The sequence below is a fragment of the Sapajus apella genome, unplaced genomic scaffold (assembly GCF_009761245.1).
Source record: "Sapajus apella isolate SASKATOON/1434 unplaced genomic scaffold, GSC_monkey_1.0 scaffold7, whole genome shotgun sequence".
NCBI lineage: Eukaryota > Metazoa > Chordata > Mammalia > Primates > Cebidae > Sapajus > Sapajus apella.
Genome location: NW_022436947.1, coordinates 28766212 through 28781823, shown reverse-complemented (window position 1 = coordinate 28781823; position 15612 = coordinate 28766212). Strand labels below are relative to the sequence as shown.

At 40.9% G+C, this 15612-nt stretch overlaps 2 protein-coding genes across 7 annotated transcripts in view; one reads left to right on the top strand and one right to left on the bottom strand.

Annotated features, from left to right (window-relative positions):
* The window catches only part of DOCK4 (dedicator of cytokinesis 4), a 483746-nt gene extending 468943 nt beyond the window's left edge, over positions 1-14803 (bottom strand). For 3 of the 4 annotated variants that reach the window (XM_032275665.1, XM_032275666.1, XM_032275668.1), the window contains exon 1: positions 14458-14802. In XM_032275665.1, coding sequence (XP_032131556.1) covers positions 14458-14494 — 37 coding nt within the window. In that variant the 5' untranslated portion in view covers positions 14495-14802. Of the gene's footprint in view, positions 1-14457 lie in introns of all 4 variants that reach the window. The other variant, XM_032275667.1, reaches the window with a different exon arrangement.
* A 146-nt stretch (positions 14804-14949) lies between these two features.
* ZNF277 (zinc finger protein 277) overlaps positions 14950-15612 on the top strand; it is a 144942-nt gene continuing 144279 nt past the window's right edge. For 2 of the 3 annotated variants that reach the window (XM_032275678.1, XM_032275677.1), the window contains exon 1: positions 14975-15164. Coding sequence is in view for 2 of the 3 variants with exons in the window: in XM_032275677.1 (XP_032131568.1) it covers positions 15074-15164 (91 nt within the window). In the remaining variant the exon portion in view is untranslated. Of the gene's footprint in view, positions 15165-15612 lie in introns of all 3 variants that reach the window. The other variant, XM_032275675.1, reaches the window with a different exon arrangement.

Sequence of the window (15612 nt, the reverse complement as noted above, 5' to 3'; positions counted from 1 at the left end):
AAAAAAAAAAAAAAAAAATGTATAGTGAGCAATTTCTTCAGCACTGTCCATAGAATCCCGAGCCCGGGGCTGTGCCTCCAGATTCTGGCCCTAGATCTTATGTGCAAGAAAATCCTACCATGAAGAGACCACATGCTTCAGGCTGGGACAGATGAGTGCCTGAATCTCAGCCCTTCACAGGTGGGCCCTCTGCAACAAATAACTGGCCCTCTCTAGGTTTGCTGTGAGGCTGGAGTGTGTGCATAGGGCCATCAAACAGGCCCAGTCCCTGGTAAGCATTCATCTTAAAGTCGGGTTTTCCTCTACCTGCCCACTCATTTTTCCATAATTTAAACAGGTATATATTTAAATTATATACTATGTAATATTACATACTATGTATGCTTATATATGTTATAATTATATAAGTATACTTAAATATATTATTATATAGTATGCAATTCAAACATAGTATATAACATATATATAGTGTTTCTGTGTGTGTGTGTGTGTGTGTATATATATATATATACAGTGTGTGTGTGTATATATATACACATAATTATATACTATAGTTTCTATTTATCCTTCCCAAAATCTCTTGAAGAAGAAGAATGAATCGTAAATCTGTCTTTCTTCCCCTGCCCAGTCTTAGAAGGGAATCACACACAAAAAAAAGATAAACCATTTTCCAAGATATATAACATCAGTCAGGTGACAGGAATAAGAGGGGACAAGGGGTAGGGGAGGAGGCGGAAATTACCCAGAAGGAAGAGGAAGAAGGTTTTCCAGATATTTAAAACATGATTCCACTCAGCTGTTTATCTTCAGCGATCTTAGCAGCTGGTGACTCACTCCTATGGGAAGTATCTCAATATGAAACTTCTATTCTTTTGTAGAAGTTCTGAGTTTTTCAGGATATGAGACGCTCTTTCCTCCTTAGGGTTGTTTCTTCAGGTGCATAAATGAATACCATCACCCTCCCAAGTCCTTATTTTCATTTTAAAGCTTGAAGGGAAAATATCTGTCTTAACCTTCACACTGATTTATCTGTGATACCTTATGCACACCCTCACTGTGTATTAAAAAAAGAAAAATCAGGGTAACATCTATCTTGAAGAAACGCTGTTCAAATTAAAGAGATAAAACTATGAAGCATTTCTATCTCCTTCACTTGTCTAGCCAGCCAGTTCTGAATCTCTTTGGATGCTCATCAAGCTATCACACTGCCTTACTGTAGTAGGCATATCCAAGAAATAATCATCCAACACAAGTTTTTCTACCACCATGTCATAAAATATGCCTTTAAACTTGTCACTAAGGAAAAAAATGCAACAAGTAAATCTTTAGAGGAATGTACTAGCTACTTCAGGAAATACATATTTAAGGATAGTAGAAAAAGAAAAAAAAATCCTCCAAATATTGCTTTATTCTCTTCAGGGACCTGACATTCAACAGCCGGGCCTTTCAAAAACTAAGTACTCCTGACCCAATGCCCCAAACCAAAGTTTCATATAATAAAACTTACATCTACTTTCAAAAAATGCTAACCTATGTGATTAAACCTGCCACCCTAGGTTTTTATAAATAACTGTAGCAAAGAGAAATGAAGTATCTGGAAACTCTACCTCTTTTGGTTGCTTTGAAGGCACCCAAAGTGATGAGACAACTCAAGACAATGTGAGCAACTTTGCAAAAATGCAGTTATTCAAATAAACATATATCTGGAGCTATTAGTTGATAACCACCATCAAAAAACGTAACTCAAATGGGGTACAGTCACTTACACCTGTAATCCCGGCACTTTGGGAAGCCAAGGCAGGAGGATCACTTGGAAGGAGTTCAAGACCAGCCTGGGCAACATAGTAAGACCCTCTCTCTACAAAAAAAAAAAAAAAAAAAAAAAAAAAAAAAGGAAACAAAAATAGCCAGGTGTGGTGGTGCATGCCTATAGTCCCAGCTACTCAGAAGGCTGAGTCAGGAGGATCACTTCAGCCCGGGGGGATCAAGGCTGCAGTGAGTCATGATCACACCACTGCAATCCAGCCCTAGCAACGGAGCCAGACCACACCTAAAAAAAAAAAAAGTCTAGCTCTGGGGAGTCAGATATCAAACCACAGAGAGGGCCCACACCAATTATATTAATTACACTGAGGTCAAGGATTCTGCTTCTATTTTTTTATATCCCTCTTCCTACAATGCCTAAAATTTCTTCAACCCATCTGCTTTGGCTGCCATACAAACTACCACGGGCTGGACGTTCTGAAATATGGAAGTCCCAGATCAAGGTCTGGTAGAACTGGTTCCTGGTGAGGACTCTCTTCCTGGCTTGCAGACTACCACCTTCTTGCTGCATCCTCACATGGCCCTTTATCATGCTACCTATGAAGAGAGCATGTTGGATCTCTAAGATCTCTTCCTATAAAGACACAAATTCTGTCAGATCAGGGCCCCACTCTTATGACCTCATTTAATCTTAGTAATCTCCTTACCTCGTATATATATCCATATTGGGAGTTAGGGCTTCAACATACGAATTTTGGAGGAATACAAACATCCAGTCTATAGCACCCATGAATAAACAATTATTCCTATTATTCTATAATTGCTAAATAAAACTTCTTCAAATTGTTGACTCTCTATGTTGAAAGGTTTATCCTGCATAAATTATCCCTGGACCCACAGTCTAACAGGACAGAGTTTATAGAACAAAGGAAAGTGAGTAGTGACACCAACATCAGTCTTCTAAGCAAACATTTCATGGAGAGAATGGAATTTTTACCTTAGGTGAATTCATTTGAAGCTGTTTCAACAAATTAAAAGAGCCATTAGAGCTCTCTTTCAAAGACTTACACCCCAAGGCTATATGAAAGCACATCTTCACTGTGGCTACTGGAAAATGAACAGAGCAGTGGCATCACAAGCAGTCAAAGTGGTGTAACAAGGAAAGCTAATTTAAAATTTTGAAACAGAGTACTTTCTGCACATCAATGACAAACTAAATTCAGGCTGTCCAGACTCAACTTCTACCAGTCCAACCTCTAATCCTGAAAGGAAACCCTACATAGGAAATAATGCTTGGCTTATAAGATAATTTATATAATTCTTTTCTGATTATAAAATAAATTCTTGCTAATTTAAGAAATTGCTAGAAAGTATGAAAGTTTAAAAAGTAATCTCATCAATTATAACAATTGTTTGTAGGAACATTACAGGTAATGTGTATTCCAATTCTTCACTTCTCTTACGTATTTTCCCATTTTAAAACTCATTACAATAATTTCTATATATTGTATATACGATATCTCCTCTTCTAACCTGGAGCAAAGAACCTATTTAGTCTTCTGAATCAATTTCTATAACTATAGATGAGAGTATTAAAGGAAATTGTACACACAATTAACACCAATATGGTTCTCCTAAAAAAAACAAACTGAAGGCCTGGTGCAGTAGCTCACACCTGTAATCTCAGCACTTCGAGAGGCCAACACAGGCCGACACCTGATGTCAGGAGTTCGAGACCAGCCTGACCAACATGGTGAAACCCTGTCTCTACTAAAAATGCAAAATTTAGCCAGGCACAGTGGTAAGATACCCATAATATCAGCTACTCGGGAGGCTGAGACAGGAGAATCGCCTGAACCTAGGAGGGAGAGGTTGCAGTGAGCCAAGATTGAGCCACTGCACTCCAGCCTTGGCAACAGAACCAGACTCCAGCTCCAAAAACAAACTGGAGAAGGGGCAAACCTTTACTATGTATGCAATTTTGTAGAAATCCTTAGATCTTATTCTTAATGTTTTTTATCCAGCCTACTGGAGAAAACCTCAGAGGTTTCTTGTCTCTTCTGCCTGTTTATGTTTTGGGTTTTCCTGTTTCTTTGAGACCTTGTCTAACCCCTGAGCCTGTTATCAAGGTAGCTTCACAGGCTCCTCAACTAACTGTGGCTACCAGAGAAGAATGGAGAACAGGTTCTCTCTTCGCCATAGAATAATGAATAATGTTTTATCCAGGATCTTGGTTGGGGTTATTTTCAGTTGCCTTATGTACATGCATCCCCATGTTCCCAAATCTGCCACCTTCTCGTTGCCAACAACGGACAAGATTTTTCCATTTTGGAGGAAAAAAAAAAGACATAGAACCAAATCTCCATATTTCTGCTTAAAGACTTGGGGAGAAATTTTTGGTTAATGTCCAATTGATAGTCTAATAAACAGTAAATTTTTTGGTTTAGGAAAATGGTTCACAACTTGGGAGAAAAGTTGTTAGGAAATTCAACCAGGAAAACTTTCAAATTTCATATCCAGAAGTGTTCCCACCAACCACCCTCCCACCAGCCTTCTCTCTCTGGCACACTCAGAGGGGACACGAATCGGGGAGGAGAACAAATACACAGGTGTTAGTAGTTTCCAAAAGCCTCCCATGTAAATGTCATGCTCTCCCCTATTCCTCACTCTCCCGTTTCCTTGAGAAACAGCCATGTTTTCGTTCATTGCTAAGTGACAGAGGCCTGTCCAGATTTAGTTGCTTTCGCTCTTCCATAGAGATGCAAATGTGATCACTGATTAAGGCAACCTGGATCTGGAACCTCTCTACAGTGCTAAGGACTGAGCTAAAGATAAAGGTATGGGTTCAATTCCACTTTCAGATCTGCATTCGAGGCTAGTTGATGTGTACAGCTCCAAGCCAGCTTCCCAGTTGTAAGTTATTACATAGCATATGCCATGGTTTTAGGGCAATTCAGACAAAATCATCTCTTATCCCCCTTCCTCTTTCTCTGTCACCAATACCCTGCAAGAAAAACTACACGATCCAGTAAGCTTTGCTATTGCAACACTTTGAAGGCATCTACAAAATCTCTGTCCTTATGAAGAACAGAATACACTTCTCAATGCTGAAGTGGCATCCTCTGTAGACCCCTTTCCACTCACCTACTCACCTTCCTGTCCCTCTTATTTCTGAGAGTGGTCATCTCTCAATGGAATTAAAAAGATGGCCTAAAAAGAGAAGGATCACAGATGCTTCAGGCAGTAAATGGCATGCTCCAAGCTGGATGTATTGACCTGGTCTCTAAGCTGGTGACAGAGAATGGGGAAGGGCCAGTGGGTCCTCCTGCCATCTTTCCAGTCATTGAGGCCTCTCTGCTTAATAAGGGAAAGCCAAAATAAGCCACTGATAGATTTTTTCTCTTTTCTTACCCAGCTTTATTGAAGTAGAATTAACTAATATAAATTGTATATATTTAAGTCATAAAAATTGATGTTTATTATCACCTTAAATATACATACATACATTGCAAAATGATTACCACAATCAAACTAATTAGCACATCTAGCACCTCACACGGTTCCCTTTCTTTTTTTCCTATGGTGAGAATACTCAAATCTACTCTCTTAGTAAATTTCAAGTATACATTATTATTAACTGTAATCACCACACCACACTACCAATTGGTTTTCTTCATCCAGTTCCACCTACCTTAGGGAAATTTCACCTGAATTTTGCCAACAGTCTTTCTGTCTGACTTAGTTTTTAATATGATTAATGTTTGTCTCTTTCTGTGAATTTGTTGGTAGTCCACTGATTAGTTAGGAGAGCCCACACGAGAAGAAGGGAACCTAGCACCATCATAAGCTAGAATTCCTTACTTTAAATCCCTTATTTTTCAGGAGGGCCACAGTATAACTTTAAAAATTCTTGTGGTTTCTAAGAGGTATTATATATTTACCTCCCCAAAAAGATCTGTATGTACAAATCTATTATTTTATATATTTGAGCATTTTTCCATTTTTAGATGTATGCGTGTTCTTAAATGTTGTTTCAGGAATGTATAAATCTTGTTTATTGAAATATTACTTGTGCACTCTGTTTTTCAACATCCTTATGGGGAAATCTCATAAATGTGCAGAATCTGGCATGCAATATTTGTTTGGGAGAAAACTGTCACAGAAATAGAAATAACTAAAGCCTTAGCCAGGCGATGCCCTAGTAGGAAGTAAGAAAAGACCATAAAATGTAGTTTACTACCAACTCTAAATGGACAGCTAATATTTCTTACTTTAGAATCCTTTGTACCAATATTAATAAAATGCCTTGAGATGACTGCTCTTTGAAATTTGGGGTCTGTCACATTAAAACTTAGAATGAACAGGCAGACTATACATAACCAAAGTCAAAGCAATTATCAAAGTCTCATCTAGATCCATTACTTCAGCCTTCACTCATAAGCCAAATAATCTCTAATCACACTCTTTAGTGCAGAACTTCTCTTTTTTGCTGAAGACTCGCTTCCTACTAGATCTCATCATCTGAATGTTTTGCAGGAATCTTAAAAATTGTAGGTATGTCAAACTCAAGGTAGCCAAACGTAAGTCTTCATCTTACATGATAAGCCTGACCTGCTGAGGAAAAAAAAAAAAAAAGGCTCTTTTGTGAAATGGTACCTGTATTCATCCAGGTGTCCAAGCCAGAAATAGGAAGACATCTGCTATAAATAACATTTATATCCCCCCAAAATTCACATATTGAAACTATAATCCTCAGTGTGATGGTATTTGGAGACAGCGGCCTTTGGGAGGTAATTAGGCCACGAAGGGGAGCCTTCATGATGGGATTAGTGCCCTTATAAATAAAGATGAGAGAAAACTTGCTTCTTTTCCTTCCGATGATCCGTTCCCCGTACCCATGTGAAGATACAGCAAGAAGGTGTCCACCTGCAAAGGAAGAAGGCCCTCACCAGGAACTGACTCAGCCAGTACCTTGATCTTGGACTTCCTTGCCTGCAGAACTGTGAGAAATAAATTTCGGTTGCTTAAACTATCCAGTCTATGATATATTTGCTATAGTATCCTGAACTAAGACAACATCCTAAACTGCTTCCTTTTTTTAACTTTTCATATCCAATGACCAACCAGGTTGCTTTCATTTCCTAAATAGCTCTCCAATCTATCCACACTTCACCACGATAATGATTGCTAACCTGATTCAGGGACTTCTCTCTCACCTCAGTTAATGCAATGCCTCTCTATACTCATCTTTATACCACTTCTTCCTTCATAAATAACAATGTGTAATTTAAAATTTAATACTGCTCATATTTCCAAACAGAAAGTTTCTTTAAAAAAGAATTTACCGATAATCTCTATATTCTAGCAAAAGAATTATTCTCATCTATGCATTGACTGCCTCTTCTCTATATGCTACACCTTTTACATAGTTCTAATCAGTTTATATTTACTCTTTTTTTGTCATTTAACACTAGATACCTGGAATATATTTTTGAAATAGTGTTGTTTATGAAATTATTTCATTTCATGATTGTCTGAGGTTCCAATGTGCTCATAACCAAAACTGATTTAACAACTATATGGTTATGTAAGTTGTTTCACAGGTAATACCGCAAGGGACAACTCTGTGCATAAAACATTTGGTTGTTATTGATTTTTTGTCATGTAAACTTTAAGAAGTAGGGTTACTGATTCAAACTTCTGCTAAACATTCTCATACTAGGTAATGTGGCCTAATGGCTAAGAGAACAGTTCCTATGCAAGACAACTTAGGTTCCATTCCTAGCTCCACCATTTCCAGTATGACCTTAAACAAGTTACTTAAACCCTCTATGACTCAATTTCCTGTGAAATATGAGTGATAACTGAATCTTCCCTCATGAAGTATCATGAGGATTAAATGACAATATAAGACAAGCTCTTTGAACTGTGTTTGACATACAGCAAGTTCTCCACAAATGATATTTTATATTGCAGTTTCCAATAAAAGTTATATAAAAGTTTTTAAAAGGATCATGATTACCATGCCTCAGGGTACTGCATATCAGTTTTACTGCAATTACATTACCAAAGGCATTCCAGTTTTTTGGGTGATTTTTATTTATTTAGTAGTTACCCAATGTCATCTTAGCACAAATTTTTTTAAATGCCAGAGAGTTCAAGAGCTGTTTCTTAAGTAAGTTTAAGTTGCTTAAACTAGGCTTGGGGAACTTTAATTCCTTATTCTTTCATCTTATATACTCTACCCAAATAAGCCTACAGCTCACTTTTTTAATAAAACAGGTTATACAAGTTGCCTTGTCTTTCTAATAATGACAGCAACATTAAAAAAGGTACAGAAGAATAGTGAGTGGTAATCCTACAACTGGCAAAGTATCTCAGTAGACCCATTATCTTATTGTTCTGCTATAGTGACCTGAGAGTGTTGTGAAAAGACATGATATAGAAGAGTCTAATATTGGTCATTATGCAACCCTTGTCAAAAAGGTCCTAGTAGGAACACATGTAAGTACTAAAAGAGAAAACTTATGCAATGTTTGTAGTGGCTTTGAACATTTGTTCCATGTTTAATAAGAAATACTACAGAAGACAGATTGACTTACATTGAAGGAAAAAAGTATGATCGTTAAATTGTTTGTCAAAATAAATGCACATATCTGACTACCAAAGACAACAAAAACCACCACCATCAACTCCTTGCCAAAGTCATGAAAGGAGCTTCATAGAAACCCAACAAGGTTTGAGTTGTAGTCCTTCTGGTAACACAAATGTAGCATTTAAAGCAGTGTTTTTCAACTATGGGTCAGGACCACTAATAGGTCAATTTAGTGACCAGCATTATTTTTTAATGAAAAGAATAGAATATTACACAGAGTATGAGCAAATGCTGTTTCAATTACATGTGTATGGGAGGTGCTGGGTGATGTTTATATGTATACCAGGTCAGGAACTTAAATATATTTCTTATTATGGATAATAGTCAAACAAGGTTAAAAGCAAGCTGCTAATCTAGGCTAAGTCACTTAGCCTCTATGAAATTATTTTCTCCTCTCTTAAATAGAAATTATCATTCAACTTCAAAGTGTAGACTCAGGTCAAATAATTTCACTTTTTAAATAAAATGTTGTATTACTATATTACAGGTACAGCATTTTAGGAGGGTTTCATTAGAGTTTAATGTTTCTTTCACATGTATACTCACAGCATGAAGTCACTATAATAGAAACTTAGACATATTGTATCAAGCATAACTCAGAAAATGTTATCTCCTTTTGGAAAAGAATAGAGCTACAGATAGGAAAACCTAAATTTCTTGAAATTTTTATAATCTTTCTTGTAGTATCTACCATAACAGCCTCTTAGGAAAAAAAAAAAAAAAAAAAAAAAAAGCCCATAGAAGAAGGGAAGCAACTCTATGTGGCTTCAGAGGCCTTGCGAGGAACTATCACTTAGGAGAATTACCGAAAGAGGGGAACATTTTTATAGGCCAGTCCCATAGGAGGCCAGGTCAAGAACACGAGCTGCCATCCCACTGTCTGCATGGCCCTTCAGTTGTATTTTACTGGGAGCTATAAATCATTCCTCTTCTATTCCCACTTAAAGTTTAGAATCCTGTGTCAGGCTCTAAATGTCACAATCCCAAGCAGCACATCGTTATTTAGCTCTACATGCTATGTAGATACATCATGGTACCACAGATAGGAAACATTTTAAGAAACTGTTAGCTAAGAAACTGCAAAAAGCTAAGAATAAAAGAAACAGATCCTCATTAGGCTCTCTCACACACACAGGCTACCATTAAAGCACCCTTCTGAGGCGAATGACACCTAACAATCCTGTATGAATAAGAGAAGGTGCATCTTCCACCAACATATAAGGGGTTTTAAAAAGGAACATGATTCCTATCCAGATGAGTTTAAAAACCCCTTCAAGAGAAACAGGAGACAGGAATTTATGTGATGACTGAGTGATATTCATACTATATAATTTATTTTTTAAATGACACTTGTGACCTTCAGATCAGCTTGTTCTGAGTTTTGTTTCTTACAAGGTTCATGGATTTTCTGCATGGATCAATCCAACCCATGTTCTCCTGTCAAGCTAAACTAAGATCACAAATGTAAAACATCTGGCTAGGTTTGAGGGGTGCAGCCTTCAGCTCAGGAAGATGCCATGACTCACCTGTGGCTCTGTGCATAAAAGCCTGTTGGACAAATGAACGCAAAAACGTATTTGCAAAGCTCTTAGCTTTTCCCTGGAATAATTCCCACCACTTTAAGGCAGGGGTGGGCCATGGGGTCAGTATACTGACAGATGAGGACACGCAGGAGGTAGATAGTAATCTGAGGAAGTTAGTGAGTCTGCGATCAAGAATGCTTTAGTCACTGTTCTGTGCAATAGATCACGAAAGCGTGCTCCTCCTAACTGAAATGCTGTATACTTCGATCATCATCTCCACTTTCCCAACCACTCTCTTCCCCCAGCCTCTGGCAACCATCCTCTAATCTCTATGTTTATGAATTAAACTTCTTTAGATTCCACATATAAGCAAGATCATGGCATATTTATCTTTCTGTGCCAGACCTGGATTTACTTCACTTAATATCCTTCACATTACTGATAATGACAGGATTTTCCCCTTTTCAAGACTATATAATATTCTATTGTGTATACATATGACATTCTCTTTACCCATTCATCTGATGATGGACACTTAGGTTGCTTCCATATCTCAGACATTTTAAGAACTGCTTCAATGAACGTGGGATGGCAGGTATTTCTTCAGCATACTGATTTCAATTCCTGTGTATATATACCAAGTAGCGGAATTGCTGGATCATATGGTAATTCTATTTTTAGTTCATTGAAGGTCCTCCATGCTGTTTTACACATAGCTGCATTAATTTATATTCGCACTAACAAGTGCACAAGGGTTCCCTTTTCTCTGCACTCTCACCAATACTTGTTACCTTTCATTGTTTTTATACAGCCATTCTAACAGATGTGAGGTGATAAACATAGAATGGAGATATCATAAATAACAATGCATTGTGTACTTCAAAATTGCTAGAATGGATTTTAAATGTTTTTTACACCAAGAAAACTGGTAATCATATGAGGTGGAATTTGTTAATTAGCCTGATTTAATCATTCCAACTGTAAACATGCATCAAAATATCACACTGCATACCACATATATACATATATATGTGACACGCACACAGCTGGGTAAGGAGGTACATGTCCGTAATCTCAGTTACCCAGGAGGCTGAAGTGAGAGTAATGCTTGAGGCGATCAATCAGGAGCTTGAGGCTACAGGCTACAGTGCACTATGATCACTCCTGTGAATAGCCACTGTGCTCTAACCTGGGCAACACAGCAAGAACCTGTCTCTAAATTTTTTTTAAAAAAAGAACACTTAAAAAATATGTATTATTTGTCAAAGAACTAAATTAAACAAACAAAAAGCAGAATGCTTTAGTCACTGCCAGTGGAGCTCCTGCTAGAGAGAAGCAGACAGATTGAGAAAGTGTGCAACCATCACCTCAGTTCTGGCAGCTTGCCAGGTAGCATATGCTTACCTCTGATCTTACTTAAAAATCCTATGAGATATGTCACAACAAAAGTGTCTCTGTCATAGCAGACTCTACACAATAAAGATGTTTTTCTAACCAAAGGACCACAGTTAGAAGAGCTCCACAAAATTAGTACCAGGAAAGACTTTAGTTAACAATGGCCCCAGGGGCTGAGACCCAGAAAGGCTAAGTGATTTACTTAAGGTCATACAGCTGGCAGTAGTGTCTAGCCCAGAATCAAGAGCCAACTAGAAAATCCTACGGTGAAATTGCCTATCATTGTGCCTCTTAACAGGATTTCTAAAAGACAAGGTTCCCTGTTCCTCAGAACTATAACTTCATCAATATGCCTTTTCCTAAAATCAGAATATTTACAACTGAGTATACATTTTTTAATGAATTTACTCATTGAGACAATACCTATACATCAGATATGATAAAGAATTTCCATCTCCGATACATTTTACTACAGATGTAAAATTTAAGTAATTTTACCCATGTTTACAATATGCTGCTTGAAATTTAATCATAAGTATATAAAAACGTAATTTTACGTACCCTCATAATCATACATAAATGAGGGTACATAAAAAGTACCTTTGCAGAAATATATAATTTATATTAAAACTTCATGTATTCTGTTACAAAGACTGATTTATTTCAAAGAATGAAGAAACTGAATTACCACTGCACCTGGTAACAAAGATCTGTGCCTATAAGATCTTTTCTTTTCTTTAACATCTGTAAGAACTACATGAGAAAAACATATACACTAACCAAGGTTGAAAGAAAAAACAACTTGCAGTATATGCAGCTACAAAACAGTGCTCTCCATGGTGAAAAATAAAGTCATAAGTATCCTAGCAAAAATTTTACTACACACACACACACACACACGCCTAACAGATGGATTCTAAAAATCAGCTAAGCATTCCACAATCCAAATGCTCAAAAATTAATAATAAAGGTTAATTAACATTCTGGCACATGTGATATTGTATAAATGAGAACAACAGCAGTAATTTTGGGCAGAAGACCCCTCTCTGCTCTCGCCCTTCATCTCATTCAACCTCTTTTTCTCAATTGTGAGCACACCCTTCTGCTTCTCCTACTCTGCAATCAAATCACAACCACCCAAAAACCGAGGTGTCTGCTGCAGCCCAAAACATTTGACTGATAATATCCGGTTTGCCATTCCAGGAAATCCCAGAGTGGTTTTTAAGCCTCTGCCCACAGCTTGTAAAGAAAGGCGAGAGAGGAACTAATCGATACCAGCACCCCAGCTGTGACCTGGCACATGAAGAAATCAAGAAAATAAATCCCATCCATAATCTGTATAATTTAACACTTGGAAGAAAGCAACATCTGGGATCGACTCCAAGCGGGACAGTTTTGCCTGGATGGATCTGAGCTTCCTGCACTGGGTGTTAATGCCGCTTAGGAGGCGATGTTCTCTGGTCCCTCACCAGTCCAGCAAAGGGAATATCTTTTTCCTAGCAAGGGTTAATCTACCTCCCAAAAAAGAGGAGAGTGAGGAGAAGGAAATTAACAACCACTAACATCTACTCCTTGCCAATGGAGAGGCTGGCAAAGACTTCCCTGACACTTTAAAGGAGGGAAAGCTGGAAACCTTTTCCAAAGGTGGGTTCAGGTCAAACTATTGTCTTGCTAACCAGTTACAATCCAGAATGGAAGCTAACGTAAAATGTGAGAATGACTTTATTGAATCCTGCAGTCCTTTCAGTGGACCCCAAAGTCCTATCCCTAGGCAAAGTTGAGAAAAAAGAACAAAATCCCCTCTATAACTCCCTGGGAAGACTTTCCAGATTTTTTAAATTGCAAGAAAATGAATTTAGAACATAAGCAGATATCCACACATCATCTAAATCACTAGATCTGTCCTCAATTGAAAAAAAAAAAAAAAAAAAAAAAAAAAACCCACACACACACAAAGTACACCAGTAGGCAGAACAGGGCATTATAGGAAATAAAGAGTGTTAGTAAAATCCATAAAGCTTTCTCTCTGTTAGACCTTCTGGGAGGTTATAATTGCATTTGGCCGGCTGCAGGCTTGTCGGAGAGCCTGGCTTCTTAATAGTCTCAACCCTAAAAGGAGTAACTGTCAAGGGGCAACCCAGCTGAAATCAAACAACAAAAACGGGAACTGTAACCCAGCTGAAATGGGAGGAGGGAAAGGAAGGGAGACTCCAGTATTCATCAGTCAACATTAATGTCCTTTGTTGTTCACCTTTGCACAGAACAGCGAGCGCTATCCTGTTCCTTTTTCTCCGAACGCCAGTGTCAGGGCTCGCTTTCCTAAAAGCTATCTCCCTGCCCCCAAGAACCAGGCTTTCCGATCCTCCTCCACATTATCACTCCGCAGCCCAGTGCCGCCACACCGCCCTGTGCCGCTCACCCGGGGTCGAGAGGGTGGCCAGAAGTACAAACACGCTGAAATACCCGTTCTTCTCCAAAGACCAAAGAACCGAGCGGCGCAGATGTTGAAATTTACCAATGCCCCCGCCCCCCAACATACGCACCCCATAAACCCGGGATCACAGGGAAGGAGGAGGGTCAGAGCGGGCTCAGCCTGTCAGAGCGGCTGTCTCCAGGACCCTGCCACATTCCACACTCCGGGAATGTAGATCGGAGCCAGCGGGAAGGGTCTGCACCTCCCTACTGTTTTGGGGGTGTTCTCTCTGCCCAAGTGTTGTCTCCCTCTCCACCCAGGGGAATCGTGGCAGCTCCCTGTCACTTTGGGGAAGACGGGTAAGGATGGAGAGAAACCCCATTCGTCTCCTCTTCCAACTTGACACACGCACACAAACACACACTCCCCGTAGCGACTCCAAACTCCGCAGGCAGAGCCCGAAGCAAGCGGGTCGGCCGCGCGCTCCCCCAAGCCGTCCCGGCCCTCCGCAGGGGTGTGCAGGGGCTGGCTCGGCAAAGCCGAGGCTGGTGCGCAGGAGCTGTCTAGGCAAAGCCCGGTACCCGCTGCGCGATGCCAGGATTAGGCATTTTCAGCCAGGCGGAGCGAGAGGGGCGCGGGGGCAAGGACGAGAAATGCGCACCCGCTCGGGCCAGAGCGGAATAAAAGTTCGCCCGGCGGAGACTCACCCACACCGTATTTCTCGTGCTCCGTAGGTATCCACATGGCTAAAGGGGGCTCCGGGGTCCTCAGGCTTTGTAATCCCCGCGCCCCTTCTCCGGCTCACAACAATGCACAGTCCCCGAGCCGCGCTGCAGCGCCGGAGCCCGGCTGCTTCGCGCGGGCTGAGGGCGCTGGGCAGGATCTGCGCTGGAGGCTCCCGAGCCCAGCGTTGACACTGCGCCGCCCGCAGCTCTCCCGGCGGCGGCTGCTCACAGTCCTCCGACGCGCTCCCGGGGACCCCGCGGCGCAGTCATTGTTCTGATTCACTGAACTAAGCGAACACGCCGGGGCACTCTCGGGAGCACCCCCGCCCGCCGGCGCCTAGTCCAGCCCTCCCGTCCTAGGGCCCCGCGGCACGCTGGGAACTGTAGTTCTCGGCCTTCCCATCCCGGAAGTGGGTGCGGCAATTGCGGTTCGGGGCGGGGATTCAGTTTTGCTCGCTACGTCCTATTGGTCAAGAGCGCGACGTAGGTGTGGCGAAAATATCGCGTCGACAAGGAGTTTGCCTCTAGTCGCGTTTCTATTGGGGGCACCCCGCCTCCGCCCCGCCCTGTGGCCCTCCTTTTTCTTCTCTGCGGGGTAATGGCTGCTCCCGAGACCCATGGGGCTGTCGTCCGACTGAAGGAAGACAGTGATGGGAGCTGCAGCACAGTCGGGGGTGTAGGTTATGGGGGTGAGTACGGTGTCCCTGAGGCGCGGCTGATGTGGCTTCTTTCTCTGTGACCGGGAGTGCAGTGGACCTCTGGTCTGATCCTAGGATCCCTTCAGCCCTGGGCCACCTGGATTCAACGGGGCTCCACGGGTGGTGGCCCAGCGGGATGGGGTGGAGCTGGGGGCGGCCACTTGGTTGGGGCTGCCCGGGAAGGGCGGAGAAAATGCCGTGGAATGGCCTTCCCCTCGGCCAGGGAAGCTCCCCGAACGTTTGTCTTCTGGTTTGGAGCTCCCAGCTTTGCGCTAGCTGCTGAGTGGGTTTGGCTCAGGTCTGGTTCGCGCGCATGTGTTTATAACTTTGGGATCAGCAGCTGTTTCTCCTCACCAGTTCACTGCCTCGGTTTGCTTGGTTTGACCTCGCAGATGTGTTTTATGTGGCTTCCGGAGAATTTCCAGTCGCAGACTGGTGG